This window comes from Prionailurus viverrinus, chromosome D3, assembly GCF_022837055.1.
Source record: "Prionailurus viverrinus isolate Anna chromosome D3, UM_Priviv_1.0, whole genome shotgun sequence".
NCBI classification, from domain to species: domain Eukaryota; kingdom Metazoa; phylum Chordata; class Mammalia; order Carnivora; family Felidae; genus Prionailurus; species Prionailurus viverrinus.
In genome coordinates, this window is record NC_062572.1 from 17,565,753 (window position 1) to 17,582,425 (window position 16,673).

General features: G+C 52.7%; 1 protein-coding gene across 4 annotated transcripts in view; it reads left to right on the forward strand.

Moving 5' to 3' along the window:
• Positions 1 to 16,673, forward strand: part of WSCD2 (WSC domain containing 2) — a 115,616-nt gene that overhangs the window by 54,877 nt on the left and 44,066 nt on the right. For all 4 annotated transcript variants that reach the window (XM_047828258.1, XM_047828260.1, XM_047828261.1 and 1 more), the window contains exon 2: positions 5,561 to 6,441. In XM_047828258.1, the coding sequence (XP_047684214.1) occupies positions 6,063 to 6,441 (379 nt within the window). In that variant the 5' untranslated portion in view covers positions 5,561 to 6,062. The remainder of the gene's footprint in view (positions 1 to 5,560; positions 6,442 to 16,673) is intronic.

The following is a 16,673-nucleotide window of genomic DNA, read 5'->3' on the forward strand; positions in this document are numbered from 1 at the left end:
AAGATCTACCTACAGGAGGTTCATCGTAGCATTACTTATTTATCAGGGAGGAAAACTGGAAATATCTCATAGGCCTACCGACAAGGAAAAGCTTGAATGAATCACAATATATTCCAAATAGTTGACACACACGCTAATCATTGGTAAGTAGTTTATTTCCGAGGCGGAGGGCATACTGACTCCTTTCCTTCCCTGAGTGGGGAAGAGAGACGGGGCAGGGAAGAAGCCAACACAGGGGTGCTCCCGTCCGCTACCGCTGAGAGTGACTGAGGCTGAATCCCTCTGGGGAAAGTGAGGGAACCTGCATCCACACGGCCTGACATTTCATTTCTCCTGTCGCAGGGGCGAGGGGGCCCGGGGCGGTTACCCACCCAACTCCCCTTGTTCCTTCCAGGTAGCGTCTGGGAGTTGAGTCTATGGGTGGGGCGCACACAAAATCTGTGAAAGATCTACCGAACGATTGGCAAAACCAAAAAAGGCTGACAGTGTTGAGCCACGGTGCCGATCTGGAAGAACAGGAACGCCCGTAGGCTACTGGGGGTAGTTGGTCACTGCAGCCCTTTGGAAAACACACCAGCATTTCTTAGGGCAGTCGTGAGATGTTCGCACAGCAGGCCCTAGGAACGCCACTCCCGGGTATAGGTGCACCCTGCGTTGCTTGTACACAGGCGTCAGGAGACGACAGGGTTGAGTGTGGCAGCAGCTGGGGAGGGGAACTCATTCTGCCCCAGCCATACAGGCTAAGAACCGATGACGGAGAAGCCCTGTGAAGGAAGATAGGGTCCCTCTACCAGTAAAACAAAATGGGTGCTGGGCACACAAAACCGTACACGTTCCCTACGCGTTATTACCGTTAAGAGGTAACGCTTCGGTGAAACGCGCGTAGTCCCCGCACGAACCCTATGAGACAAGTAGGACTGTTTCCCCCATACTACGGATGGGGAGACTGAGGCACAGAGAGGTTAATAAGCAGCTCACCGGGTTCTAGAGGGGATTAAATGGCACGGTGGAAATAAGGCACGGTGCCTGGCACATAGTAAACGCTCAACAACAGACACTGCTGATTTCCGACGTCCCCATTAGGCCAGCGCTAAAATTTCGTCTCTGGTCTGGGCTCCCAGTCGCTTGAAGACCCCCAGGTGTGTCCCCTGCCCAGAAGTGTGGAGAAACCCAAACTTGACAAACCTGGTTTCTGGGGAGCTATTTCTTGGAGAGGCTTGGATGGTCACCGGGGTCAACTGAGGCCCTCAAGTCAAGTTCAGGGGGCTGAAGAGAGAGGGAGGGCGGGCCCCCTGCTCAGGCTCACGGACTTCTGGCCAGACGCACCTGCCCCCGCCATCTGGAAGGAGAAGTGCCACGGCCCCTCCCAGGGGCCCCGGGGGACACGGGGCCGGCTCACCTCCTATTTTCCCTTCCCACAGGGTAGCTCTGCCCCACCAGTTATTTTCTTGGCAGCTCAACACCAGAAGTTCATTCTGGTGCTAAAAATAGGCTGTGTTTAGACGCTGCGAGGCTCCAGCTGGAAACACGAACCGCAGTAACCAAATGCTGCCATTCCTGCAGAGGGGGGACGTCTTGCCCTCACGGTGCTGGGAACCCCCGCCAGCCCTGGGAGGGAGGCAGGGGAGGGATCGGGTCATCCGCCACATTGAGTAGATGGGGAAACTGAGGCTCAGGGGGTTGTCATGCAAAATGGAGAGGGATGGAGACTGATCGCTCATAGCACCAACTCCAGGCCTCTGGGGTGGGCATCTCACCGGACCCTCCCAGGACCCCAGCAGGAAGACTGTGGTCGGCTCACAAGAGAAGAGTGGAGCTCACAGAGGCGTGGGCCCCTGCCCGGCTGAAGAGAGAGGGAGGGCGGGCCCCCTGCTCAGGCTCATGGGTTTCTGTAAGGCTTCCTGTGACAGGACAGGATGCTGACGGGATTATGGCTTCCAACGTGTAACAGGCAAGTGGAGACGGGGAGGTGGAGGCCAACACGTGCCCCCTTCCCCGGGGGCATTGTCCATGTGCCAGCTGTGGGCTGGGGAGAGCCATTGCTCTCACAGGTTGCTGGGAGGGAGGAGTTTGTGAGAACGTGTTTGTAAAGTCTTTGAATGCAGCGTCCGGCATATAGTAGGTGCTCAATAAATGGCCGTTCATTTCATTTCCGCATTCGCTTTGGGGTTAGGATTTCTGTCTAGAGAGAGAGAAAGAGACAGAGGCTTGGGGATGGGGAGAGGATGACAGAGGGTGGTGAGAAGCAGAGAAGTCTTTGGGGTTCCCTTGGGGAGTGGGGGCTGTGGCTCATCGGGGCCCCCTGAACTCCAGGACCACCCAGAGCTGTGAAACGAAAGGCACTCCCTTCACAGAGCCCTGAGTGTCATTCTCTGAGGCTGTCACCAGTGTTGTGGTGACAGGGTTTAGGTTTAAGCCCCCAGGGGAGGTCAGTCCCCTGACTCTTCTCACTCATTTCCTGCACCTCTTGAGGACCTGCTGTGTGCCAGATGCTGGGGCTAACACGGAGAGAGAACAGACTGGACGCCCCCACCCCCATGTTGCCCAGGTTCCGGGGTGTTCTCCCTCCGGGTGCCCTCCCTCCCAGCACTGGCAGGTGGCGTGGGTGGCTCAAATCAGCACCGCCCCCCTGTCCCCTGGAGGAGCCCCCCTCCCCACAGTCCCTTCCCGGATGGGTCCCCTTCACTCCCCACACCACCAATGCCTCTGTCTCTTTCTGTTCCCTGCCAGCTTCTAATGAGCTCATTATCCTCTTAAAACCCATTTGGCACCCACTTAGAGAAAAGATGTGTTGAAATAGAAAAGAACAAGAAGGGAACAACAAAAAAGGACTAGACCCAGAAATATCCTCAGAGAGACAAAAAGCCACAGGGAACACAACAGCCAGAATCTCTGCCGTCTCCACGGCAGCAAATGAGCTGCTGTGGCAAATGCCTTTGAAGCCTGCTCACATGTGCCCTTGAGAGGAGTGGGGTTAGGGGGTGCTTTTCTTGAGCACCTACTGTGTGCCAGGCACTCTTCCTACATTTTTAAGTGCAGACCTCCCAGCAAATATATTTGGGGGGAGGTGTCTTGACTCTTACACCCACGTTACAGGTGAGGATCTTCATGAGAACAGGTGTCTTGACCCAGTCCCACAAGCCGGCGGGTGGAAGAGGCGGGATCTGAACCCAGGTCAGTCCACCTCCAAAGCCCACGCCCTCGTCTGCTTCTGGAAGGGCTGGTGTCCTTCTGCCCATCCCCATGATGGCTGCTGGCTTTTTCTCATCCTGGCCCAGCTGCAGAAACATCTGGAGTGTGTGTGATCTCCACGGAATACCATGGGTCACCACCCACTGCCTGGTTTAAAGTATCAGTGTGACCTTGAAACTTCAGTGGTTCCGCACGCACGCAGATAGAACATAGTCCAGACTCCTGGACTTGGCATTCAAGTCCCCCCCGCCCCCCGCCGCCAACTACATGGCCCTGGGTAAATTACTTAATCTCTCTGAGCCTCGTTTCTCTCCTCTGTAAAATGGTTACAGATCTCCCTCATAGAAATGTTGCAAGGATTCAGAGTATGTATGTGTTCAGAGCAACGTCGGCTCTGTGAAGTGCTCAGTAAACATTAGCTATTAATTGCTGTTCTGTATCTTCTACATCTACTACAGGATTTAGCACGATCTAGTGCAGTGATTTCGTACAGTGGTGGTTTAGAGTTGCTATCTCCCTCAGCAGACTCTGAATTCTCTGAAAGGGGGACTCTGGATTATTTATTTCGGTATCCCAAGCACACACAGTAGGCAAGCAATGCACATTTTTGAATGGATGGGAGAATGGGTAGGTGGATGGGTGGGTGACAGCGGTATGGTTGCGTGGGCTGCAGCGGTCTGGATGGACGGGTAGGTGAACGGGTGGATTAATGAACAGACGAATGGTGGAGGGATGGACGGACGGGCAGGTGGATTGATGGAGGGATGAAGGAATGGACAGTGGATGGATGGATAGATTGTGACTTGACGGGCGGGCAGGTGGACTGATGGATGGGTTAAAGCGGTGGACAGATAGACGGAGCGATGGAGAAACGGGTAGTTTGACCCCACAAAAATTTGGAGCTGTTTTTTTTTTTTTCACTTATCTATTCCAAGTGCCTAGCACAATAACTGCATAGTAGGTGCTTAGCACTTAGTACCTGAATGAATGGGATGGCGTGTGGACTACTGATGGCATCTCCCCTGAACCACAGTTAAACCCCCATGCCACTGTCTGCATTCCGGAGGGGCTGTTACCATTCAGATCAGCCATTGGCTGCCAGTTAGTCCTGTACATTGGCCAAGACTGTCATGAGGCCCCCTGCTGGTGATAACATGAAATCGCACCAGCCAAAAGGAGTATTCGGTGTTCTGATTCGTATTCTGTTTTCCTCCTGGCTGATGATCCTTAACGTTTACTCATAAAGCAGTGCCCTCGGCCCTCCGTGCCTGTCACCATGACCTGAGGGCACCTTGTTACACCTGTAGACTTCCCCTTCTACCAGAAATCTGGGCTGGAGAGGTCCAGAATCTTCGTAGTTAACCAGGTTCTCAGGTGATCATGCATCAGATGCTCTGTGGACCACACCCTGAGGGGCCCTGTCAGACAGTGAGCAGTGTCCCTGGGAGGCTGTGGAGGTGGGCTGCTGCTTTAGAGCCTATCTCTGAATCCCCAAGTGACATCTAGCCCATGTAGGACAAAAGCCGGGCCAAAAATGCAGTGGTTAAGAGCTGTGGTTTTGCATTTGGACTGTCCTGGGTTCAATTCCCAAGTCGACCACTCACTGGCTGTGCGGCCTCAGGTTCCTCATCTGTGAAGTGGGGAAATTGTTCCTCCCCTAGGAACCCTGGGAAGACCATGTGAGCTAACGCATGTAGGGGGCTCGGCACAGAGCTGGGTGGACTGTAGATGCTAAATAAATGCCGAGTGATGGCTATGTCGCTAAATCAGATTTCTTTTCCTTTTCTTCCTTGGGTAGAGGAGAGGGGCTATGGCTTTGATCTCTCCCACTGGAATGTGAGCCCCGTGAAGGAAGGGACTTGGTTTCTCTGGTTCACGGCTTTATGTCCGGCGCTTAGGACAGTACCTGCTACGTAGTGGGGTGCTCGCTAAGCATTTGCTGGAAAAACAGCAACAAAAAAGAATGAATTTGATCTGGTTCCGAATCAGCCAGGTCCAGCAGGCAATTCGGCAGGGACCCTAGGAAGTACTTATTAGGCTTAAAATAGTTCACGTATCAGTGTATGTTTGACAAACATATAGGAAATGCGGGCCCTAAGAACTTGCGCTTGTCCGAGGTAAAGTGTGTCCAAAAACGAGGGCCCAGGAGGAGACAGGCCCCCAAATTCCCACTTCGGCTTACAGAAAAAGGCAGGTGTTCTAGAAGACCCGGGACTGGGCCTCCATCCAAGCACTTGCTGGGTGCTTCAGGCCATTGGTTCCCTCCCTTCCTCGGGGCTCTGCATTCGTGGTGAGAAGGCTTAAGAACGCTTTGAGCTCTGGCCTCCGTGAGGAGGCTTCTTAAGCCCGTGTCCGTGCTGTTTTGCAGGTGGCAGTCCTGAGCCCTAATGCGTGAGCAGATGGAAACCCGGCAGCCACTGTTTCCATGAGGTGGATACACCGAGCATGACCCCCAGCTGGGAAAGGGGCCAGAAAATAGCCCTCGGTGAAACAATCCAGCCCTGACAGGCCGGAAGAGCCAAGAAAAATCGCAAAGTGAGCTGCAGTGCTGGTGACCGACAGAATCCTCCTGCGACTGCCATTATCCAAGTTCTTTGGGAGCTTTCTGACGTGAGGAACAAGATGTAGGAAAATGGGACTGACTCCTGGGTGTGGGGTCCCTTCTGTGGCTCCAGGAAGCTCACCTTGACCTCAGGAGGGCTCCATTCTCTTGGCATCACCTTTGCGGAAGGAATAAGACTGCAGACCCCCAGGGGTTCCATCCTGAAGGGAAGCTTTGGGAACGCAGCCCCCCTCCATCCCCTTCCTGAACCCCCCCCCCCCCCCTCCGCCAGCCAAGCCCCAGCGAGCCAGTCCGGAATGATCCTGCTATGGCCAAGCTCTGGTTCAAATTCCAGCGGTACTTCCGCAGGAAGCCTGTGCGTTTCTTTACCTTCCTGGTGCTCTACCTGACGGCCGGGAGCCTGGTCTTCCTTCACTCTGGCTTCGTGGGCCAGCCTGCCATCTCCCAGAGCCAGGCCAGCCCCGCCGCGGGGGTCCAGGCCGAAGGCGCTGAGCTGCCCTTCTTGGGTGACCTGCACCTGGGCAGAGGCTTCCGGGACACGGGTGAAGCCTCGAACATTGCCCGCAGGTACGGACCCTGGTTCAAGGGCAAGGACGGGAGCGAGAGGGCCAAGCTGGGTGACTACGGTGGAGCCTGGAGCCGAGCCCTCAAGGGGAGGATCGTCCGGGAGAAGGAGGAGGAGCGAGGTAAGAGGGGCAGACAGGGAAGGTGGCCAAGGGGAAGGGAGGGGGTGAGAAGAATACAGTGACCGCCACCAGGTTTCAGTGTTGAATAGGAACCGGCTGCCATATAGTCACGGCTGTAGACATGCCCAGGGGTTCGCTCTCATCCCCGTTTCAGAGGAGACATTTGAAGCCCAGAGAAATTAAATAGCTTGCCCAAGGTCACACAGCTGGTAAACAGCCAGGCGTGGACTTGAACCCTACATCTGCCAGAGTTCAAAGTCTGACATTTCCTCGCAGCCTTTTTTTAGTCTTGTTAAATAAATACACATGGACATTAAAACAGCATCTACTGAGCACTTACGATGTGCCAGGTACTTAAGCACTTTAATGTGTATTGAATTGTTACCACAAGTCTGTAGAAGGTGCTGTTATTCCCATTTTAGGGATGAGGAAACCAAGGCACCAAGAGCCCACGGTGACATAGCTAGTCAGTGGCATTGCCCGTGAGAAGGCTCAGGAACTCTGTGAGCTGTGGCTTCCACGGCATGCCGTGGCTCTGCTGTACCGTGTTGCCTGTCGGCCCATCTTGACGGATCTCTTGGTGATGGCAGTTGGAGGGCATCGTTGCCCTGGAGGTATTTCCTCACATTTTCTTAGCCTTTCAGTCGAAAAAGGCTTTCTTCTGTGAGCGCGTTACCTTACTCGGTTTCCACTATACCTCATGAACAAGGGGTGTGACCCTCCACCCAGGTAACAGATGTGGAAACTGAGACGTGGTGAAGGGAGACACTTGCCCAGGGCCGTACAGCTGGGGAGAGGCACATCTGGCCTGAACGCTTGGCCCCTGGACCGCCTTCCAGAGTCTGCCGACGTCCGCCCGGCTGACCAGCATGCGGGGGAGGAGCCTGCAACCCTGCAGTTCTGGAGATGAACACACATGGCATGTTTTGAGAATCCAGGCCAGATGGTTTGGGAGGATCCAGCACCAATCAGGACAGAAGGAAAACCTCCCCAGCCTTTGTGTTCCCTGCCATATATCACACTTCTGCTGTGATTCAGCTCATGGAAAACCCCTTCTTCCGCCATGGAGGGAAGCGGGATTAGTGGCAGGGACTCACACAGGGGAGCACGTTCCCCGGCTTCGGTCCCACCCTGTACTGGGCTCGGGAGCCATCCAGGGGACCCCACCTTCCCACGCTCGGGGATCTCCTAGAATTCTGCTTCTTTAAGAACCCGGCATTCACAGGGAGGTGGAAGAGAGTGTGGGACGTGGCAGAACAGATTGGGGGACTTGGATTCATGTTCCACTTCTGTCCCAACCGGCCATGTGGCCCAGGCAAATAGTTTCACTTTCTCATGACTCAGTTTTGCTGTTTGTAAAATGGGGATAATGACCCCTCCCTTCTGGGCATCTCCTGAGAGCTCACTGGGACACTGGTTAGGAAAGTACCCAGCACAGTGCTTGGCACGTTGTGGGTCTTAGAGGTGATCAGGAAGTCCTCGTGGACCTGCTGGCGGGAGGGACCCCATCTTCTCGGTCCAGGTGAGGTACGAGGTGCTACACAGAATGGAGAAAATGTGAAGTGGCTTCTCTTCACCCACCCAGCTGTATCTCTCCCTAGCCACTCTGAACTCCTAGTAGTTTTTTTTTTTTAATTTTTTTTTCAACGTTTATTCATTTTTGGGACAGAGAGAGACAGAGCATGAACGGGGGAGGGGCAGAGAGAGAGGGAGGCACAGAATCGGAAGCAGGCTCCAGGCTCTGAGCCATCAGCCCAGAGCCCGACGCGGGGCTCGAACTCACGGACCGCGAGATCGTGACCTGGCCGAAGTCGGACGCCTAACCGACTGCGCCACCCAGGCGCCCCTGAACTCCTAGTAGTTTACAAATCCCAAAGTTCGTCACAAGCCTGCACCTTAGGATATGCTCTTACCCCACCTAGGATAAATTCCAGAGCCCCCTGTTATGGCCACCGCTCCAAACTTATCTTGTAGGGCTCTGCACGCCACCCCCCCTGCCACCCGCACCACCACACCCTGCCCCACTGTCCTTCTTGCCATTCGATGAATGTGCCAAGCCTGTTCCTACCATAGGGTCTTTGTATAACCAGTTTCTTCTGTCTGGGATGCTCTTCTTCCGTATCCTTGCATGGCTCCCTTCCTCCCTTCCTTTGGGTCCGCAGTCAAACCTCGCCTTCCGAGAGAGGCCTTCCTAACTAAAACAGCCCCACTTTGTACCTGGTCACAACCATATTTCCTGGTTTTATTTTTGTCACAGACCTTACCATCATCTGAAAGCGTCTTGTTTATGTGTTTCTTCCTTGTTTGTAGTCCGCCTCCCCTACCAGACTGTCAGTGCCATGAGGGCAGAAATGTTGCCTGTCCTATTTCCCCCATTCTCTTCATTCAGCACCAGGGACAGCACCCGGCACAGAGCCAGTGCTCAATAAATAACTTGTCTCAATACTTGTGGAATGAAGGAATGATGGGATGGACACATGAATGAATGACCCTTCCTCTGTCTGGAGTGCCTCCAAGGGTCAACGCCACTCTTCCTTCCGCTCTCAGCTTAGCTCGCCTCCCGGAAATTGTCCCTGACCCCCCACCCAGTATGGTCCCTATCAGGGCCATTAGGTGAATGGTGATCACCTGTGCTTTTGAGGTCCCGGATGGAATGGGGATGGAGTGGTGCATCGATAACCAACAACACTCACAACACCTCCCATTTGTTGTGAGAATAAACTGTCACAGCCACTTCTACCAGAAATGACTGCCATTTCTTGAACACCTACTCTATGCCAGCCGCTGTCCTGTTTGCTCGTCACGTATTTGAATGGAAGGATCTATGGAAAATGCTTATCGCATCTCCTGGTTCATGATTCTAGGTCACTTAATAGTGACCTGGTTGTGAGTTACTATCAGTAGAAGTAATAATAGCTACTGTCTATTGAGTGATCATTATGGGCTGGACCATGTTGTAAGAGCTTCATTGCTTTCATTACCACCCAACTCAGAAAGTTAGACACTATTGTTATTTTCTTTCACAAATAGGAGAATTTCAAACTCAGAAACGCAGGCTACCCGGGTAGAAGTGAGGAACTGAGATCTGAAACAAGATTCATTTAATTCCAAAGCTTGCAGGCCGCCTCCGATGCCACGCTAACCCCTCTGCCCCTGGAAATCTTATGTATTTTTATAAAATGTAAAGAGAGAAGCAAGAGAAAATAAGAAAGATGCCCGGAGCCTAGAGCTCACAGCAGGCAGCCTTCGGAATCAGGCGGCGTTATTAAGAAAACACAAATCCAGCCTGTCCTTGATTAACTTATTCAGAGTTCAGCGAGGAAAGACAACGTATTAGATTAACGCTAATAAAAACGAACGCTTCTCTGACCTGACGCTGAACACATTTGGTTTTTCTCTGAAGCTGGCAAGGGCTCTGCTTGATGCAGTGATGCGGGACTTCAGCTGTAAACGATTCAGAGCTCATCACAGGCCAGGAGGGGCGGGAGGAGCTGCCTCCAGGCTAGAGGTGGGGCTGGGGCTGGGGCTGGGTGGGAAGTCCGCTCTGAGGTGGAGCGACACCTACTATGTGCCATGCACCTTGCTGGGTCCTTGATCTCCCCCGGCCTTGGGAGAGCCTGTGCTTTAAGCAGCCAAATCAGGGTGCACCTTCCAATTCTGCAGCTTGCTGACTGTGCAGCTTTGGGCAGGTCACTTCACCTCTCTGAGCCTCAGTTTCCTCTTGGGGATAAGTCCATAAGAGTAGATGGCTGTCGTGATGATTGTGTAAGACAAATCGATTATGTGCTAAATGCCAGGCACTCTCCCAAGTCTTTTGCATCTCTTATGTCACATAATTTTCGTAGCAACCCAGTGAGGTCACTATTATTAACTCCATCTTGTAGGGAGGAAACTGAGGCACAGAGAAATTAAGTAACTTGCCCAAGGTTGTTCAAGCTGGAGGAGGGGGTAAACTACTAATTGAACCCTGGTGGTTTGAGTCTTACACCTGAACCCTAACCATCATATCACCTCACTTCTCGGGGCACAGGAAGCGCTCGGCTCAGAGGCTGGCACACAGTAAGCACTTAATAGGATAAATTAGTGTGGCACCCTGTACCACGAATACGTGCCAGCTATTGTCATCAATATCGTAATTCTGCAGAAGACAATGCAGAAGCATACAGGTGATGTGGCTTGCCTGAGGTGACACAGCCAGTCACAGGCAGAGCCAGAAGCCAAATCCAGTTTGATTTTGAAGTCCGAACATGAAGGACTTGGGGGAGGGTCAGTCCGTATTCTTGGAAGGAACGTCCGGGCACTCGCTCCCCGTCTTCTCCAGCTGAAGATGCTGTTGCTGCAGGTGTCGAGGGTCTGGTCTACGTCAGGGACTGTGCATCCAGACCCTCAGCTTCACATCAAGCAGGAATTTGAGCCCCTTTCACAGATGGGGCTCAACAGAAACTCAGAGAGGTTAAGTGATTCACTCAGTGTCACACAGCTGCTAAGAGACGGAGCAGACTCCAGCCCAATTCTGTCTGAGTCTAAAGCTCTTACTCTTTTTAAAAAAAAATTTAAAATCTTTATTTGTTTTTGAGAGAGACAGAGTGCGAGCAGGGGAGGAGCAGAGAGAGAGAGGGAGACAGAATCTGAAGCAGGCTCCAGGCTCCGAGCTGTCAGCACAGAGCCCGAGGCGGGGCTCGAACTCATGAACCACAAGTTCACGACCTGAGCTGAAGTCGGACACCTAACCGACGGAGCCACCCAGGCGCCCCTCTGTCTCTTTCTTTCATGTGCGTATTTCCAAAGCACATGTTTCGTTTCTACATATATATAGCATCGTATCTTGCCTTCCCCCCATGACAGCACCTTTTCATTGTGTTAAAAATTCTATGATAAGTCTAAGTTTTTTCTAATTTGAAAAAGTAAATTTTCCAGTACCTGGAAAATGGTTTACAAAAGCGTTGTGGTAGGGTGGGACAGGGCATCAGGGATCCCAAGGGAGGGATCCCATTCAGTCATGGGGGTGTATCATGGCTGCATTCCTGGAGGAGGAGATTATGGCGCTGAGTCTGTAGTATCTGTATGCTTTGGCCAAAGTGAAAGATGCGTCCCTTCTGCCCCACAGAAGCCCAGGTACGAGCAGAAAATTTCATTATCTGTGCCAGGAAACCCAGACAGCACCGGAGTGGGTCATCTTGAAGGATGGAGAATCCAGGATGGCGGAGAAAAGAACTCTTCCTTGAGTTTCTTGCCGATCCTGGTGCTAAGGCTCCGTGAATAGATTAATCCTGTTTATAGTCCGTTTTAACAGTATCCGTTGTATTAGTGTTCCAGGGCAGTGGTAACAGAGTACCTCAGAGCAACAGAAATGTGTTCTCTCGCAGTTCTGGGGGCCAGAAGTTCGAAATCAAGACGGCAGCAGGGGCGTGCACTCTCGAAGACACCAAGGGAGAACCCGTTCCATGCCTTTCCCCTGGCTTCTGGCATCGCCAGCACCTGTGGCCATTCCTTGGCTTGCTTCAGCAAAACTCCAGCCTCTGTCTCTATTTTCACATGCATCCTCCTTGTGGCTCTGTCTTCAGGTGGCCATCCTTTTATAAAGACACCAGTCACAGTGATTGCCCTGCCCCCACTCCGATATGCCCTCATACCTTAACAGATGGCATCCGCAGTGACCCTATTTCCAAATAAGGTCGCACACTGAGCTTCTGAGCTTAGGACTTCAGCCTGTCTTCTTACTTACTGATTTTTGGTTGGTGGAGGCAGGTGGGGGGAGGGGGACACAGTTCAACCCATATCACCTCTTTCTTATTCCCACTTCGCAGGCAAGAGAACAGTACCTCCAAGAGCCTGAGTCACACCGCAAGGCCACGGCAGTGTCAGGATTGGAACCCACATCCGGTTGACTCCAGGGCTGGCTGTCTTCTAGCACAGCGTAATGCCTCCTGTTTGTGAATCTACTCACAAACAGTAAATCAGAGAAATACAAAGCAGTTTAGTTATCCTTCTAACAGATTACTTTTGTTGAAGAGAGCAAAATTTCCTGAAAGGGCAGATTAATTGAAGCAAAAGAAAGAAAACGAAAGGAAAGGAAAGGAAAAAGGGAAGGGAAAAGGGAAGGGAAGGGAAGGGAAGGGAAGGAAAAAAACCCCCACAGTCGGGAGTGCTCTTTTCCGGATGCCTGTGCTCTCCCGGGCTCACCCCTCACTGGTTCCTGTGCTGGAGATAAATGGGACAGCTGGGGACGACTCTGCCATTTCAGCGATATTTGGATAGCTGCGGAGATGAGTTGATAGATTGTGTGAACTCAGTCATTTATCCCCCCTCGAGTGGCCTGTGATTTTCTCCCTGTTTTGCATACCTAACCTCCCCCCACATCTCGGGGAGATTCTGCCGCCACAGCAGGATTTGAAGGCAAGGCGCTGGCTGGAGCAGGTTGGCGACAAGTGCACTGATGAGGTCAGCAGGGTGACAGATGCCAGGGGTGGGGATGGCAGTTGTGTTGGCCACAGCCTGTGCGGAAGGGTCTGTGGGGGAAGGAGGAACCAGCCCTTGCCCAGGACGGGAAGGAAACTGATTCGGTGTCCATTTCCTGACCCGCGGAGCTCAGCCAGTTCATCAGGTCACAGTGTGTGACACGCCTGTGTTTCTCCAGGACGTTAAGGAGAGACTGTGTCTCTTTCCCCCCCCTTCCTGTTGACAGATGAGGAAACGGAGGATTGTCTGTTCCTCTAAAAAGGCTTTGAGCACCTGTTGTGCGAGACATCGAACACTGATGTCTGGCCTGGAGGGGGGGGACAGAGAGCAGGTGGTACAGCATTTAAAATCCCATGCTTTGAGGCAGATGGCCCTCAGGCCAGATCCCAGCCGGCTTCCGAGGGACCCTCTCTCTCCCACCCTCCCCTGGGCGCTCTCTCTGGTGGGGACAGAAACGTCCTCCTCCCCAGCCGAGACTTGCTGTGGCACATGGGAAGGGGCGGCTTTGGCACAGACAGGCATGGGCGTAGACTTGGTCTAGACCCTCATGGCTGGGTGGATTCGGGCACCTTAGCTGGAGTGTTGATACGTGAGTGCCACACTGGTGGCGAGGGACAAAAACCCGTCCTGAACCAGCTGAAGCTAAAGAAGGACACGTATTGTGTCTTGTCAACCAGCTGCAGAAGGGACTGGAGTTTCAAAGGAGCGATTTGTGCCCTTTCTCTCTCTCTGACTTTTCATCTCCGCTTGCCTCTGCCTTCGCTGCACCTCCCCAAACAGACAGGCTTTGGTGCCAGGGACCGTGGCTTCGTAGCTCTGGGCTTACGGGCTGCCGACGTCACAACCCAGGGGAAACAGATTGCTCTCTCCTGTCTTTGATCTGTGAGAATCCCAAGTGTGGGCCGCGTGCCCTTTCCCGGAGCAATCGATCAGTCACTGGCTGGTGGGAGGGACAATGTAATTGGCGGGTAAGGTCTATTAATAGAAAAACAGGAAGAGGGGGCGCTTTGAAGATACAAACAGTATCGTTACACTCCAGAGTGGACACGTGCCTGTACCTGCGCGTATACACTCTCACTGGTGTGACTGATTATAAAAATTTCATCTAGCACGATCCACCGCCCCACATACAGCCAAACGCCCCTGCCCTCACCCTTAGGTGAGACCACCCTTAGCCACAGCACATCCAGCTTCAAGCCCGGCCTATCTGGGGCTCTGGCATTTCTCTGAGTCAGCCCTCAGTGTGGCTTTTAGTGATCTTGGGCCAAAAGGAAGTGGACCCTCCCCACGTGTGAAAGGGCTGGAGAAGAGACCTGGGCTTAAATTTCAAGCGAGACCCTTACGGGGTGTCAGCACCTGGGCAGATTCCATAGCTTCTAATTCTACTGAGCAGAGAGGAGGAACAGGAGTAACGCCAATGGCGAGCAGTCAGAACCTACCCCATGTGCCCAAACTCCAGACTCGCTTCTATGGCAGGCAGGTGTGACGGTCATTGGAATTAGTTTCTCATCTAGAAAATGAGTTCACAAGTGTGTGACAATATTAATTTTAAAATAGGGCTAAGCGAAGTAAGCTAGTCAGAGAAAGACACCATACGATTTCACTCATACGTGGCATTTGAGAAACGAAAGGTCAAAGGGAAAAAAAAGGAGAGAGAAGCAAACCAAGAAACCGACTCTTAACTACAGAGAATAAATGGATCGTACCAGAGGGGAGGTGGGTAGAGGGATGGGCGAAATAGGGGATTGGGGACCAAGAGGACACTTGTCACGATGAGCAGTGAGTAATGTACAGATTTGTTGAATCAGGGGCACCTGGGTGGCTCAGTCCGTTAAGCGTCCAACTCTTAATCTCGGCATAGGTCTTGATCTTAGGGTTGTGGGTTCAAGTCCTGTGTTGGGCTCCCCACTGGGCATAAAGCCTACTTTTGAAAAAGGGGGTGGGGAACGCCACCCGGGTGGCTCAGTCGGTTAAGTGTCTGACTTAATTTCCGCTCAGGTCATGCCCTCACGGTTCTTGAGGCCAAGCCCCATGTTGGGCTCTTTGCGGACAGCGCAGAGCCTGCTTGGGATTCTCACTCTCCCCCTCTCTCTGGTCCTCCCCACTCGCGTGCTCTCTCTCTCTCAAAACAAATAAGTAAACTTAAAATTCTTTAAAAAAAAATCGTTGAATCACTGTATTGTACACCCAAAACTCCTAGAACATTGTAGGTTAACTGAACTGGAATTAAATTTTTAAAAACGTTTGGGGTGCCTGGGTGGCTCAGTCGGTTAAGCGTCCGACTTCGGCTCAGGTCATGACCTCACGGTCTGTGAGTTCGAGCCCCGCGTCGGGCTCTGTGCTGACAGCTCAGAGCCTGGAGCCTGCTTCAGATTCTGTGTCTCCCTCTCTCTCTGACCCTCCCCTGTTCATGCTCTGTCTCTCTGTCTCAAAAATAAATAAAACATTAAAAAAAAATTTTTTTTAAACGTTTAAAAATTAAAAATGAGGAATGGCCCCTAGTAGACAGCATATAGTAGGTGCTCAATACGTGCTCCACCCACACACACACCGTCTTTTGATCTGACAATAAAGACCTCATGCTCCCCAAAAACCTTTTTCCTCCTCCTCCTCTCCCTCCCTCGCCCTCCCTCTCCTGTCCCTTCCTCCTTCCTTCCCTCTTTTATCTTTTCTCTCCCTCCCCCAATCTCTTCCCTGCCCCCACCCCTTCTACATACATGGGACACTCTGCCCTTTAGTGAATTATTGACCTAAAGTTAGTGTGACATGCTCACGAGAGGGGCTGCCTCCCAGCTCAGGTGTGAACAGCACCCACGCCCCAGTCCAGGGGCTGGGATTCCCATCTGTGACGGCAGGGACATACATTCTTGAACAAGTGCAGGGACAAGACGTGGGCTTCTCCAGAGCTGTCACCATCTGACGTCCCCGCTCCAGGGAGGCGAGCTTTCTCTTAAAGAGGGATTGTTCTTCAGTCAACCCTATCACCTCTGTCTTAGAGAAGAAATTCAGAGTGATCGGGACGAGGCCCATCTCCAGCGGGGCTGACAAATTCTGCACTTAGCAGGGCCGCGCTGGGGGGCACGACCGCCTGGGAGCGAGCCCGCCCCCCCCCCCCCCGCCAGACCCTGCTGTTCACCGTGAGCGAGGGGGTCACAAGCCCGTGGGTGAAATAGACAGCAGGCCAGCCAGGGAAAGTGACCAAGTGGCACGCGGTATTTCCCGAAGTCATTTCCCCGCGAGGGCTGTTTGATCCCAAGGACCTGGCTGGATCTTCCAGTTACTTCCAAATGGAATAGTGGAGAGAGTGCTGGCTTAGGGCCCCCTAGACCTGGACTTAAATCTTTGTTCTGCCACCAGTGAGCCACAGGCTTCGGGCCAGACACGTGACTTTTCTGGGCCTCTGTTCAGTCGTCCGAGAGCATGAACTCCCCACTGTTCATGTGAGGCCTCGCAAGGATCTTCGGATTTCAGAAGATGGGAGCAGTGGTTCAGAACATCGGTTCTGCAGCCCGATCGCCCAGGTCCACCCTGGCTCCGCGTGGGCACCTCCAGCTGTGCTTCCGTGGGCAAGTGACTTCCCCTCCCTGGGCCTCAGTTTCCTCTTCTGTACAGAGTGGGAATAGCAGTACTTACTTTGGAGGATCACTGTAAGGATTCAGTGAGACAGGAAGTAGAAACCACTTAGCAAAGCACATGTCTAGGTCATAATAATTATAAGAACATATGGGGAGAGACTTGTATAAACTGTGAAGTGTGGTCTTCATGTGAGAATT